The sequence below is a fragment of the Amblyraja radiata genome, chromosome 33, assembly GCF_010909765.2.
Source record: "Amblyraja radiata isolate CabotCenter1 chromosome 33, sAmbRad1.1.pri, whole genome shotgun sequence".
Lineage (NCBI taxonomy): Eukaryota > Metazoa > Chordata > Chondrichthyes > Rajiformes > Rajidae > Amblyraja > Amblyraja radiata.
In genome coordinates this window covers 27,286,239-27,301,182 of record NC_045988.1, presented here as the reverse complement: position 1 = coordinate 27,301,182, position 14,944 = coordinate 27,286,239, and the positions used below count along the sequence as shown (strand labels likewise).

Genomic DNA, 14,944 nt, shown 5'->3' with positions numbered 1-14,944 from the left:
TATGACCATCGGACCACGGGTGGGGTCAGTAGAGGACAAAGGACATCAACACAAGACTTGAGTTTGTTTAACATTTATTAAAAACCAAGAGAGGGGCAAGAGAGGGGGGGGGGGGAGAGAGAGAGGGGGGAGAGAGAGAGAGAGAGAGAGGGGGGGGGAGAGAAAGGGGGGGGGAGGGGGGGGGAGGGAGAGAGGGGGGGAGGGGGAGGGGGGGGGAGAGGGAGAGAAAGGGGGGAGAGAGAGAGGGGGGGAGAGAGAGAGAAAGGGGGGGAGAGAGAGGGGGGGAGAGAGGCGAGGGAGAAGGGAAAGAGGGGGAGGAAAAAAGGGGGGGAGAAAGAGGGTGGTAGAGAGAAGGTGGGAAAGGGGAAAGAGGGGAGAGGAAAGGGTTAGAGGAGACAGGGGAGGGGAGAGGAGAGAGAGGGGGAGAGATATAGAGAGCGAGAGAGGGGAGAGATAGAGAGAGAGGGAGAGAGAGAGAGAGGAGAGGAGAGAGAGAGGGAGGGGAGAGAGGGAGGAGAGAGAGGGGAGGGAGGGGTGTCACTGAGGCCGTTCCTCAGCCTCCGTCGCTCCATGCTGTACCACCGGTTGGAGGGGATCAGAGGGAGAGTCTCCCTCCGTCTCCACCTCACCCTCCCCCTCCTCCTCCGCCTCCGCCTCTGACTGGTCCGAGTTATCGTCCTCCAGGTACCGGTAACCTTTGACTTTGTGCCGGGGTCGAGGAATCCGGGGCACCCGGAATCGAACTTTCCGGGAGAGTTTCCGCTCCATCCACAGGTAGGAGATCACCGCGGCGACCAGAGTGACGAACATGATCCCCAGCTTCACCTGGGGGTGAGGTCACAGGTCAGAAGTCAGACTCCTCTCACCCTCCCCCTCCTCTCCACACCGTCCCTGACACCCCCCCCTCCCCTCTCCCTCCCCTATCATCGTCCCGTCACCCCCCCTCCCCTCTCCCTCCCCTATCATCGTCCCGTCACCCCCCCCTCCCCACTCTCTCCCCTATCATCGTCCCGTCACCCCCCCCTCCCCACTCCCTCCCCTATCACCGTCCCAGCACACACCCCTCCCCTATCACCGTCCCAGCACACATCCCTCCCCTATCACCGTCCAGAACACACACCCTCCTGGGGGTCAGACACACACAGAGTGAAGCTCCCTCTCCCCTCTCTCCCACCTTCATGTACGTGGAGGACCACAGGTAGACAATGAAGATGGCCACAGCCTGACACCAGTGGTAGATGGCAAAAGCAAAGTCCTGGCGCTCTTTGTCTTCATACAGCATTCCCAGCAGCGCTACGGGTGAGAGAGAGCGGGGAGAGAGGGAAAAGAGAGGAGAGGGAGGAGGGGGAGAGAGAGGGAGAAGGGAGGAGAGGAAGAGAGAGGGAGTGAGAGAGAGAGAGGGACAGAGAGAGGTGGTAGAGTGTGGGGGAGAGGAGGGGGAGAGAGAGAGAGGAGAGAGGAGAGGGAGAGAGAGGGAGGAGGGTGAGAGATGGAGAAGGAGGAGAGGGAGTGAGAGAGAGAGGGGACAGAGAGAGGTGGGAGAGTGTGGGGAGAGGAGGGGGAGAAAGAGTGGGGAGAGAGAGAGGAGAGGATGAGAGGGTGGAGGGGGAGAGAGAGGGATCAGATAAGAGGGGGAGAGAGGGAGATGGGGAGAGGGTGAGGCAGGAGGAGAGTATGAGGGGAAGAGGGAGAGAGAGGGCAAGATGTTGGTAAAAGATGGGTTAGGATTATTTAGCTTAGTTTAGAGATACAGCGTGGAAACAGTCTCTTCGACCCATCGAGTCCACACCGACCATCTATCACTCCATACACTAACCCTATCCTACACGCACCAGGGGCAATTTACAATGTTTACCGAATCCAATTAGCTGACAAACCCCCATGTCTTTGGACTGTGGGAGGAAACCAGAGCACGGTACAGGTACTTTGGATCCGTCTTCACTAAGGAGGACACAAACAATCTCCCTGATATACTAGTGGCCAGAGGATCTGGGGTGACGGAGGAACTGAAGGAAATTCACATTAGGCAGGAAATGGTGTTGGGTAGACTGATGGAACTGAAGGCTGATAAATCCCCAGGGCCTGATGGTCTGCATCCCAGGGTACTTAAGGAAGTGGCTCTAGAAATTGTGGACGCATTGATGATCATTTTCCAATGTTCTATAGATTCAGGATCAGTTCCTATGGATTGGAGGGCAGTTAATCTTATCCCACTTTTTATGAAGGCGGGGAGAGAGAAAACAGGGAATTATAGACCAGTTAGCCTGACATCGGTGGCGGGGAAGATGCTGGAGTCAATCATAAAAGGTGAAATAGCGGCACATTTGGATAGCAGCAACAGGATCGGTCCGAGTCAGCCTGGATTTACGAAGGGGAAATCAGGCTTGACTAATCTTCTGGAATTATTTGAGGATGTAACTCGGAAAATGGACAAGGGAGAGCCAATGGATGTAGTGTACAGGAAGGAAGATTATTATCTGAACAGTGTCAAGTTGGGAAAATGGGAAGTACAACGGGATCTGGGGGTCCTTGTTCATCAGTCTATCTGTAAGCATGCAGGGACAGCAGGCAGTGAAGAAAGTGAATGGCATGTTGGTCATAACAAGAAGAGTTGAGTATAGGAGTGAATAGGTCCTTCTGCAGTTGTACAGGGCCCCAGTGAGACCACACCTGGAGTATTGTGCGCAGTTTGTCTCCAAATTTGAGGAAGGACGATCTTGCTATTGAGGGAGTGCAGCGTAGGTTCTCAAGGTTAATTCCCGGGATGGCGGGACTGTCATATACTGAGAGAATGGAACGGCTGGAATGTATACTATGGAATTCAGAAGGGTGAGAGGGATCTTATTGAAACATATAAGATTATTAAGGTTTTGGACACGCTAGAGGCTGGAAATATGTTCCTGATGTTAGGGGAGTCCAGAACCAGGGGCCACAGTTTAAGAATAAGGGGAAAGGGGAGATGAGGAAACTTTTTCACACAGAGAGTGGTGAGTCTGTAGAATTCTCTGCCTCAGAGGGCGGTGGAGGCCGGTTCTCTGGAAACTTTCAAGAGAGATCTAGATAGGGCTCTTAAAGATAGCGCAGTCAGGGGATATGGGGGCTTACTCCTGCACCTATTTTCAGCCGGATTTGGCACTCTCACGCGCTCATCTCTCCCCTCTCTCTCCCTCTCCCCCCTCTCTCTCTCTCCCCCTCCCTCTCCCCCCAGTCACTCACCAGAGAGTCCACTCTTGTTCAGTCCGCTCCCCAGCCCCCAGAGAGCCGCCACCACGTAGAGGGCGGCTGCCGTTTCTGGACGTGGGTCTCTGGGGAGAGGAGACCAGCCGAAGAGGGCGAGGAGTAATACTCCCTGGACAAATGATCCCAAGAGCAGGGTGCACTGCCGAGGTAGACAGAGGGAGGAGAGGCCCAGCAGGGAGGAGAGAGAGGCAGAGGCTCCGTAAACCATGATCAATGCTGGGAGAGACTCCAAACCCAGGGAGCAAACTCCATACGTCTGTGGAGAGGGGCAGACATAGAGAGTGATGGGGGAGAGCGAGAGAGAAGGGAGGTAGAGAGGGGGAGGGAGAGAGAGAGGGTGGGATGGAGAGAGGCGGAGGGAGAGGGGGGGAGGGACAGAGGGAGAGAGAGAAGGGGGAGAGGGTGAGGGAGAGAAGATTAGTTCTGCATCCAACTGTACCCACTCCCTCTCCCCCGCATCTGCTCTTCCCCTCCTCCTCTCCCCATCCCCTCTCCCCCCTCACCAGAGTGAATCCAAGCAGAGGAAGAGGAGCACCAGCAGATGGTCTGTAACCAGCCCTCTCCTCCCTACCCCCCCACCCCCCCACTTGCCCCGTTCCCCCCCCACCCCCCCATTCGCCCCCCCCCCCCTCACCAGAGTGAATCCCGAGCAGACAAACAGGACTTCGAAGCCACTGTAGACAAAGAAGGGCAACAGCAGACGGAGTCTGTAATCCCGCAGATGTTTAAAGGGCAACTGGAAGATGTTTCCCCATCCCACGCTGCGTAAATCTATCTCCTCGGTGGGTCTGTACGCTGGGCCACACATTGTCAGCACCTGATGGAGAATGACAAGAGGAGAGAGGTCAGTACCTGGGTCAGAGGGTAGGGAGGTCAGTGTGGGGGAGCCAAGGGGGAGAGAGGGGTCAGTGACAGGGAGAGAGGGATGAGAAGTGATGAGTGAGGGGGGTTTAAAGGGCAGCTGGAAGATGTTTCAACATAGAAACATGGAAAACAGGTACAGGAGTAGAGGCCATTCGGCTTTTCGAGCCAGCACCTCCATTCAATATGATCATGGCTGATCATCCAAAATCAGTATCCCGTTCCGGCTTTCTCCCCATTTCCCTTGATTCCCTTAGCCCTAAGAGCTAAATCTAACTCTCTCTTGAAAACCTCCAGCAAATTGGCCACCACTGCCTTCTGTGGCAGAGAATTCCACAGATTCACAACTCTCTGGGTGAAAATGTTTTTCCACATCTCAGTCCTAAATGGCCTTCCCCTTATTCTTAAACTGTGACCCCTGGTTCTGGACTCCCCCAACAGCGGGAACATTTTTCCTGCATCTATCCTGTCCAATCCTTTAAGAATTACTAGACCAAGTTGGGTCCCGTCCCCTCGGGTTGGGGGGGGGGGGGGGGCTGCGGCATCTCACATACATTAACCACCCCCCACACACGGGGGGGGGGGTGGTGAGTAGGGGAAGGAAGGGGAAGGGAGGGGGAGGGGGAGAGGGGGAGGGGAGTGGGGGAGAGGAGATGGGGAGGGAGGCGGAGGAGGGGCAGAGAGGGGGAGAGAGAGGAGGGGGAGAGAGGGGGGAGTGGGGCAGAGTAGGGGGAGAGGGGGGAGGGAGGTGGAGGGGAGATGGGGAGGGAGAAGGGGAGAGGGGGAGGGGAGACGGGTGGGATGGAGGGAGGGCAGAGGGGGTTAGGGAGGAGGGGGGAGAGAGAAGGACGGTTGAAGAAGGGGAGTGGGGGAGAGGGGGGACGTGGGGGATTCCCTAGAGAGGGAGGGGGGCAGAAAGGGAGGGAGGGGCAGAGAGGAAGGGGGGCACAGAGGAGGGGGGGTAGAGAGGAGGGGGGGTAGAGAGGGAGGGGGGCAGAGAGGGAGGGAGGCAGAGAGGGAGGGGGCAGAGAGGAGGGGGCAGAGAGGGGGGGGGGCAGAGAGGAAGGACCCTCTCCTCCCCCCCTCTCCATCCCCCACTCCACCCCTCTCGCCCCCTCACCCTCTCTCTCTTTCTCTGCCCTAGGGAGGTGGTAGAGAGGGAGGGTAGAAGCAGGACCTACCCAAGCCGTAGAGCCCAAGCCTCACCATCAGGCTCCGGGCCCGAGCTAGGCTGCGGCCGGTGTGGACCAGAGCGAGGCCCGCAGCGCTCTGAGGACAGTGAAAAACAGCGGAGGGGCGGCCGATCATGGCTTGCGCGAGGGTAAGCGCACTCACCAGCGTGACAGACGGTCTGGCGGGGGACACGGAGAGGTCGTCCCCCGTGACGGCCAGGTGGGATCGGGATCACCAGCGAGAAAAAGGCGTCACGACTCCCGGGTCCCTGCAATTCCTCCGTTGATCGCAGGTCTCCAGAGACGGTCTCTCCCAGAGGGAGTAATGGCCACCAGGGCCACCTTCCCATCGCGCTACCTGCGCCCACGAGACAATAACTGCCGCCGCTGCAATGTTCTAGAACCTGAGCCGAAGCGCGAGCGGTCTTCTTTATTTGCGGTCGGGCTGTGGGAGGGGCTAGGCGCTGCGGGAGCCGCAGCGCGAGCGTACTTAGTGTTGAGCTGCTGGGCTGTCTGGGAACTGAAGGAAGATTCCCTTCAGTTCCTCCCTCCCACTATATCCTCGGTCCCCTTGTATTTCTGAGGATCTCTATTCCCTCCATCCATCCTCTTCCTCCTCCCTCTCGTTCTCCCTTCTCTCCCCGGTCCCACTGACCTCTCTCCCCCGTTTCTCTCCCCCGGTGTACGGACTCATCGAGGAGATATATTTACGTAGTGTGGGACCCAGTAATGGGTCGACTGGGCTTGTATTGATTGGAATTGAGAAAGATGAGTGGGTATTTATATAAACATATAACATTCTTAAAGGATTGGACAGGCTAGATGCAGGAAAAAAAATCCCGTTGCTGGGGGGAGTCCAGTACCAGGAGTCACAGTTAAAGAATAAGGGGTAGGCCATTTTCACCCAGAGAGTTGTGAATCTGTGGAATTCTATGCCACAGAAGGCAGTGGAGGCCAATTCACTGGATGTTTTCAAGAGAGAGTTAGATTTAGCTCTTAGAGCTAACGGAATCAAGGGACATGGGGAAAAAGCAGGAACGGGATACTGATTTTGGATGATCAGCCACGTTGAATTGCGGTGCTGGCTCGAAGGGCCGAATAGGCTACTCCTGCACCTGTTTTCTATGTTTCTAGGAGGTAAGGATGGAAAGTGGGTAGAGGGGAAGGAATGAGGAGGGAGCCTCACCTACCAGTAACATGGCAACGAAGGTGGTTCCCATGAGAAAACTCAGCCCCTCCACCGTGTGGAGAGAGGGGAGGAGGAAGGAAAGGTGGGGCGGGGAGGGAGGGAGGAGTTGGAGTGACGAGTGAGGAGAGGCAGGGAGGGAGGGTGGAGAGGGGTGAGGAGGGATGTAGGGGTGAGGAGGGAAGGGAGTGAGGAGTGAGGGAGGGAAGGTGAAGGAGCAGAGTGAGGAGTGAGAAGAGGGAGGGGGGCTGGAGGGAGTAAGGCGAGAGGAGGGAGGGAGAGAGGGAGGGGTTATACCAGTAACATGGCGATGAAGGCCGTTCCCATCAGAACACTCTCAACCTCGATCAGACTCAGACTCTGAGGGAGTTTCCTCAATACCGTTCGGTTCAGACCCTCGATCGTTCCCCGTACGTCACTCCCTGGGGAGAGGGAGGAGGAATGAGACGAGGGGAGAGGGGGTTAATAAGAAATTGAACCCAAGCTCCCAAACCCCACCCTCCGTGTGTGTCCCTGGGGAGGGGGGAGGAAGAGGGAGACAGAGGAGAGGAGAGAGACCTCGCTTCATCCCTCCAATTCTCCCCAACCTGTCTTTCTCTCTACCTCCCCCCCCCCCCCCCCCCCACCCGTCTCCCTCAAATGCCGACCAATCCACGATCGGACAAGTGGAAACTCCTACAAAAACCTTTTAAAACTTTCCCCTCACCTCCCCCCCCTTCCCTCTCATCTCTTGTCCCCCTCCATCCCTCCCCCTCTCCCTAGCCCACACACCCCGACCCCTATCCCCTCTTCTTCCCCCTCTGCACCCCCCAATTGCCACTCTTCCCCCCCTATCCCCCTCCCCCCCCCTCGTGTGTCCCCCATTACCACAGAGCCGGACGTTGCTCAGCGTGTGACTGGCCGGAGACAGGTACTTGTTCAGGAAAATCAACGATGGGAGCTCAGCGCCGACGAAACTCAGCTGTGGGAGAGACAGGGGGAGACAGGGTCAGGGGTCAAGGGGAGACAGGGTCAGGGGGAGACAGGGTCAGAGGGAGACGGGGAGACAGGGTCAGGGGGAGACAGGGTCAGGGGGAGGGATGGGGGAGACAGGGTCAGGGGAGACAATGTCAGGGGAGACAGGGTCAGGGGGAGACGGGGAGACAGGGTCAGGGGAGACAGGGTCAGGGGGAGGCAGGGTCAGGGGGAGACAGGGTCAGGGGGAGACAGGGTCAGGGAGAGACAGGGTCAGGGAGAGACAGGGTCAGGGGGAGGGATGGGGGAGACAGGGTCAGGGGGAGACAGGGTCAGGGGGAGGGATGGGGGGAGACAGGGTCAGGGGGAAGGATGGGGGGAGACAGGGTCAGGGGGAGACAGGGTCAGGGGGAGGGATGGGGGGAGACAGGGTCAGGGCGGAACGGATGGGGGGAGACAGGGGTCAGGGGGAGGGATGGGGGATGGGGGGAGACAAGGGTAAGGGGGAGACAGGGTCAGGGGAGTGATGGGGGGGAGACAGGGTCAGGGGAAGGATGCGGGGAGGGAGACCAGGGTCAGGGGAGACAGGGTCAGGGGGAGGGATGGGGTGAGAGGGTCAGGGGGAAGGATGGGGGAGACAGGGTCAGGGGGAGACAGGGTCAGGGGAAGTATGAGGGGAGACAGGGTCAGGGGGTATGGATGGGAGGAGACAGGGTCAGGCGGAGACAGGGTCGGGGGAGGGATGGATGGTGACAGGGTCAGGGGGAGGGATGGGGGGAGACAGGGTCAGGGGGGAGACAGGGTCAGGGGGAGGCATGGTCAGGGGGCACGGCAGGGGTCAGGGGGAAGAAGACGGGGCTCAGCGCCAACAAAGACAGCCGTGGGGCGAGACGGGGGGGGGGGGGCGCGAAAGGGTCAGAAACAGGGGGACACATAGGGGAGAGAGAGAGGGATAAATAGATGTCCCATCTGCACCAGTCCCACCTGGGCCTGCATTTGGCCCATATCCCTCCAAACCTGTCCTATCCATGGACCTGTTTCGTAAACATCGGGATAATTCCTGCATCAACTACTGGAACGCAGCTCATTCCATACACACACCACCCTGTGTGTGTACATGTTACCCTTCAAGTTCCTATTAAATATTTCCCCCTCTCATCTTAAATCTTAAAGTGTGGCCTCATCAACGTCTTGTACAATTGTTACGTGACCTCCCAACTTCTATAGTTAATACTCTGACCGATGAAAGCCAATGTGCTAAAAGCCTTCTTGACCACCCTGTCTACACATGATTCCACTTTCAAGGAACTGTGACCCTGTAACAGGGCTCTCACTTAACTTATTTTCTCTTTTTAGGTTGCCGAATGACAGTTTAGGTGGTCATTTAAGGCTTGCATGACGCGTGCGATAATGTGCTCGGACGAAGTGCGTAGTTACCAGTCGGAATTATGCTCAATGAAGCATTCACATATTATTTCTGCTTCAAATAAAGTCACAAACTAAACATATTCACCAATCAAGACATGATTTACTGTATATACCACAATGACATGCAGCAAAATTATAATACAGTATCTCACCTCTTTTTACACGTTGCAATGAATGTAATTTTCTATATTTATTTCCACTTCCCAACAAGAATGTGGTTGGATTATTCAGCGTCTGATCAACCTCGGTGAGACCAAGCGCCAGGCTTGGCGATCGTTTCGCCACCTCCGCTCGGTTCGCAATAACCAACCTGATCTCCCGGTGGCTCAACAATTCAACTCCCCCTCCAATTCCGAATCCGACCTTTCTGTCCTGGGCCTCCTTCATGGCCAGTGTGGGGCCCACTGCAAATTGGAGGAACAGCACCTCATATTTCGCTTGGGTAGTTTACACCCCAGCGGTATGAACATTAGCTTCTCCAATTTTAGGTAGTGCTTGCTTTCTCCCCCCTTCCCCTCCCATTCCCAGCTCTCCCACAGCCTACTGTCTCCGCCTCTTCCTTCCTTCCCCCCCCATGACATCAGTCTGAAGAAGGGTCTCGACCCAAAACATCGCCTATTCCTTTGCTCCATAGATGCTGCCTCACCCGCTGATTTTCTCCAGCTTTTTTGCCTACCAATGGGATCCCACCACTTGCCACATCTTCCCATCTCCTCCCGTCGGCTTTCCGCAGAGACCGCTCCCTCCGTAACTCCCTGGTCAAGTCGTTCCTTCCCACCCAAACCACCCCCTCTCCTGGCACTTTCCCTTGCAACCACAGGAATTGCTACACTTGTCACTTTACCTCCCCCCTTGACTCCATTCAAGGACCCAAGCATTCTTTCCAGGTGCGACAGAGATTCACCTGCACCTCCTCCACCCTCATCTATTGCATCCGCTGTTCCAGGTGTTAGCAGCTCTACATCAGTGAGACCAAGCGTAGGCTTCGCCCAACACCTCAGTTCGGTTCATAATAACCAACCTGATCTCCCGGGAAGGACATTCTTGCTATTGAGGGAGTGCAGCGTAGGGTTACAAGGTTATTTCCCGGGATGGTGGGACTGTCATATGCTGAGAGAACGGAGCGGCTGGGCTTGTATACCCTAGAGTTTAGAAGGATGAGAGGATATCTTATTGAAACATATAAGATTATTAAGGGCTTGGACACGCTAGAGGCAGGAAACATGTTCCCAATGTTGGGGGAGTCCAGAATCAGGGGCCACAGTTTAAGAATGAATGGTAAGCCATTTAGAACAGAGACAAGGAATCACTTTTTCTCACAGAGAGTTGTGAGTGTGGAATTCTCTGCCTCGGTGGAGGCGGTGGAGGCCGGTTCTCTGGATACTTTCAAGAGTGAGCTGGATAGGGCTCTTAAAGATAGCAGAGTCAGGGGATATGGGGTGAAGGCAGGAACGGGATACTGATTGGGGATGATCAGCCATGATCACATTGAATGGCGGTGCTGGCTCAAAGGGCCGATGGCCTACTCCTGTACATATTGTCTATTGGCTCAGCACTTCAACTCCCCCTCCCATTCCGAATCCGACCTTGCTGTCCTGGGCCTCCTCCATGGCCAGAGTGAGGACCACCGTAAATTGGAGGAGCAGCACCACATATTTCGCTTGTGTAGTTTACACACCAGCAGTATGAACATTGACTTCTCCAATTTCAGGTAGTCCCGGCTTTCTCCTCCCGTTCCCAGCTCTCCCTCAGCCCACTGTCTCCGCCTCTTCCTTTCTTCTTTCTGTCTCCGCCACCCTCACATCAGTCTGAAGAAGGGTCTCGACCCGAAACGTCTCCTATTTCCTTTACTCCATAGATGCTGCCTCATCCGCTGAGTTTCTCCAGCATTTTTGTTTACCCAGTCACACAAGTTCTGTTATCCCACTTTCCTCACCCACTCCCTACACATTAGGGACAATTTTACAGAGACAAGTTAACCTACAAAGCAAATGCGTCTTTGGGAGGTGGGAGGAAACCCACACGCTTGCAGGGAGAATGTGCAAATTCAACACAGACAGTGCCCGAGGACAGGATCGAACACAGATCTCTGGTGTGTGAGGCAGCAAGTCTACCAGCTTTGCCACTATATTTTGTTTTCCAACACACAAAATAACTTTGGTTACAAAAAAAAAGAAACTATCCATTTTCAGTCTTAAATCTCAAGTGACGCTATGTTCCCCTTTACAGCTACTGTATGTTTTAATTCAGTTCAAGACTATGGGGCAGTACATTGGCCATAAAGTTGCCGCATAAAAGTGCCAGAGACCCGGAATTGATCCTGAATATGGGTGCTGTCTATATGGAGTTTGCTCCTTTTCCCTTTGATCGCCTGGGTTTTCTCCGGGTGCTCTTGTTTCTTCCACATTCGAAAGGTGTGCAGGAACCTATTTCAGAGCCAACCCAAAACGTATTTCCTTTTGTACAGATTCTGTCTGACCTGTTGAGTTACTCCAGCTTTTTGTGCCTATCTTCAGTTTAAACCAGCATCTGCAGTTCCTTCCTACACACACGATACTATACGATAGAACTTTATTAATCCCAAGAGGAAAATTGTGTGTGTGGGTATATATATTATACGCACACACACACATACATATATATATATATATTTATATAGTTATATATTCATATATAAATATACACTTTGTTTCCTTGTTTATAACATTGTTTGCAGAGTACTACGTTTACATATTCTGTTGTGCTGCTGCAAGTAAGGATTTCATTGTTCTAACTGGGACGTGAGAGAATAAAACACTCTTGACTCTTCACTTACGTCGCTAATGTGTGGGATAGAACTAGTGTACGGGTGATCTGTGGTCGGCGTGGACTCGGTGGGCCGAAGGGCCTGTTTCCACGCTGTATCTTTAAATTAAACTAAAAACACTAAAACCAGAGGGAGTCTAAAGGAGGGTCTCTACCCGAAACGTCACTAGAATTTCTTCTATCCAGAGTTGCTGGCTGCTCCATGGCGTTCCCCCACATAATTAAAGCATGGAATAGTATTCACCCTAACATAGTTACCCAACCAGACACAACAAAATTTAAGGTACCTCTTTTTTCCACAAGAACCCTTTTTTGCTTAAGTCCAAGTCAAGATTCAAGAGAGTTTTATTGTCATGCCCCAGATAGGACAATGAAATTCTTGCTTGCTGCAGCACAACAGAATATGTAAACATAATACAGAACAGGAGATAAAAGTTCAGTGTGTTTATATACCATAGACCATACATATACACAATAAATAAACAGATAATGTGCAATAAGATGTTATTGTTCAGAGTTTGGAGTTTGGTGATGGATCCTCCACCACCTCCAGTTTAAATTCAATTTAGAATATTTTTGGAGGACCAGGAAACCAAGAAGCAAGAGGGAGTTACTCCAGCTCCAGGAAGCAATTTTGCGTTGGTTTTCAATGGTCGCGGCGAGGCGGCGACGGACAGCAATGGCGGCCAGATGTCCCACAATGCAATGGGAGGGTGAAAGTGCCCGGCGCCGACCAGTTGCCGTGGCAGTGCGCATGTGCAGGGCGGCGGATGATGTGTTCGCCGTGGTTGCGCGCACGTGCAGGGCGGCCGATGATGTGCTAGCCGTAGTTGTGCGCATGTGCAAGGCGGCCGCCATGCCAGCGGATGAGGAGCGGCCGGAGGGCAGAGACCCGGCAGCCCGGACACGGATGGCGGGCAGACACGGAGAGAGAGAGAGATAGAGAGGAGGGCCCGCTCAGAGTTGAACGGCAGGTGCCCTGGGTGCTTGCCAAGCCGGGCAAAATGACACGGCTTTTAGGTTGTCCGGCGGGACGTTAGGTGGCCATTGGCACCCAGGCAACCGTTAATTTTGAGCCCTGTGCAACTGTCCTAGATCCCTCTGCTCTTCAACACTCCCCAGAAGCTGACCATTCAGTGTGTGGGTTCTGCCCATGTTAGACTTCCTAAAATTACAACACCTTACATTTCTCTGTATTAAATAAGTGGGTTCGGTATTTCAACTGCGCATGCCCAGGTCATAGGTCATTTGGGATAAACATTCTCTCCAGCTGAGCTACTGTGTGTGTACGGACCTGCAGATTAATTTCAATGAGATTTATAAATAAATGTATCCGTCAAATACCATACTGCAGACTGCACAAATCCACAATTGTATCTATTTAAATTATTGACTCAATACAGCACCAGCGTGAAAACACAAGAGTGTCTGGAACAAAGCTGTCAATTATTAAATCTCTGGCATTAGCCCGAGTCACAGCCATTCGATATTAATTTACACGAATTACAAGTTGTGTGGTGAACCAATTTGAGACAGTCCTTACATTCCTAACTAAACAACCTTCCTGGAAGAAGGAAACGAGGAGAATGTGCTGTGTGGGGGGTAGGGTGGAAAGTTCAGATTGGATTCGAACAGGCTGGCTAAACTATCGAGGTGGGTTGGCTTAAATGAAGATGCTGTCGCATTAACCTCTGGGGTTGGTTCCAGTCTGTCAGGGCACATAGTTGGGAGCCGGGGCCGGGTGACCAGGTGGTGATAATTATACAAATTTGCAGCCATCTCAACCACAGCCAAACTAGAGACTTCACACAGGAGTGGGTCGCAGCTCCCCAGCTGACGGGACCTGTTCTCGCTCTCTTTGAAAGAGGCGCCGCCTGCCCCAGCGAGTGAGCAAACGCGGAGACAATCCGTAATATGAGTGGGAGCATTTTCTCAGTCAGACTTTGTCGACAATTGGGGTGGGGGATCTGGGACAGAGAGAGCTGGCGATGCGGCACAGATGGAACAGTTTAATAACGACCCATTAAAATACTCCCTTCGGCCACTCGCCAACCTGGGCTGATCTGATCTGACAACCCTCTTGCTAGCTCGCTGCGTGCCTGATCCTAACGCAGAATCTCCACAAATCCTTTGGGCTTCGGGTAACAACTGCACAAAGACCCTCTGCTATCAAGGGTTGGTGAACTATGCTGGTCAACATGCACTGGGCGAGATGGCTGGGGAAACGCACCACAACCACCGCAAACTTGGAACAGCACAGACCCTCCACTCAATCTATCCAATACTAAAGGGCAGGGACTTTGCAGTTAAATGTCTTATATCGGATTGGCGGCTCCTTCACAAGGCCAACCCTGTAATCAGTTTTCCTCGGAGATGAATCTTTGCCGTATCTCATAATTACAGATTAATGAACTGAACTAGAACTGGGAATGTGTAAATTATGTATGAACAGCAGAACAAGAAAGGAAGCTATTGAGTTGACAGAATTCTAGATTGGTAGAATAGTTAACAATTTATACACAGTTTATACAGCGCTTATTTTTTATCCCGAATGACCTTTGACAAATCCCATGATTCCTTGCGTTTATCGAAATACCGAACTCGCTTATTCCATTAACCATTCCTCAGCGCACATGGCCTATCAATCAAGATCCTGCTGCAATCTTTGACAACCATATTCACTACCCACTGCAATACTATACTGTCATCCGCAAACTTGCCAACCATGTCTTCAACATGGGCAGTGATGGGAGGCAGGAACTCTGGCTGATTCCCCCTCTCTATGTCTGTCCCACTCTCTCCCACACCTCTCTCTCTCTCTATATATATATATATATATATCCTTCTCTCCCTCCCTCTCTGTCTCCTATGCTCACTCCTGCTCCATCCCCCTCACTTCCTCTATTTTGACTCACGTTGAAGATGAAGTAGAAGATAGATTGGAAGATGATGATGTGTGGGTGACAGGCCCCCTTTGGTGCTTTCCTCTGCTCCTGTACATGTCCCTCCTTGTAATGTTGGTACTCATAATACCTCTGCGCCATTCTGTAGGGGAAACATCAACAATTAACCAAGGTTGTAAATCCCTCTCTTCCCCTCTCGTCCCCACCTGTCCCCTTCCCTCCCCATCCCATTCATCCTCTCCCCGTCCCCATCAGTTCTGTCCCCTCCCCTCCTCCCCTCCCCTCCAGTCCCGTCCCCTTCCCTTCCGTCCAGAGCTGCCAAGTTTTGTCAGAGCACTTCAGTATTCTACTACCTGAAAATCAGTATTTTGCTGAGGAAATCAGTATTTTTACGC

At 53.3% G+C, this 14,944-nt stretch overlaps 1 protein-coding gene across 1 annotated transcript; it reads right to left on the bottom strand.

Annotated features, from left to right (window-relative positions):
• Nucleotides 1-430: 430 nt before the first annotated feature.
• unc93b1 (unc-93 homolog B1, TLR signaling regulator) lies at nt 431-14,696 on the bottom strand. Its single transcript, XM_033049851.1, has 7 exons — nt 14,562-14,696; nt 7,327-7,420; nt 6,757-6,881; nt 3,875-4,057; nt 3,217-3,496; nt 1,175-1,293; nt 431-825 (listed from the first exon to the last, which is right to left on the bottom strand). The coding sequence occupies exons 1-7, from the start codon at nt 14,688-14,690 to the stop codon at nt 538-540; spliced, it is 1,218 nt and encodes a 405-aa protein (XP_032905742.1). The 5' UTR covers nt 14,691-14,696; the 3' UTR covers nt 431-537.
• Between the last annotated feature and the right edge of the window lie 248 nt (nt 14,697-14,944).

What these genes read in the sequence shown, in the direction of transcription:
- unc93b1 (XM_033049851.1), bottom strand. Translation starts at nt 14,690, where the DNA reads ATGGCGCAGAGGTATTATGAGTACCAACATTACAAGGAGGGACATGTA. An exon ending in TCTTCTACTTCATCTTCAAC is followed by an intron (nt 7,421 to 14,561) that starts GTGAGTCAAAAT and finishes TCTCTCCCACAG; the next exon opens with CTGAGTTTCGTCGGCGCTGA. An exon ending in CCTTCATCGCCATGTTACTG is followed by an intron (nt 4,058 to 6,756) that starts GTATAACCCCTC and finishes ATTCTCCATCAG; the next exon opens with GTGCTGACAATGTGTGGCCC.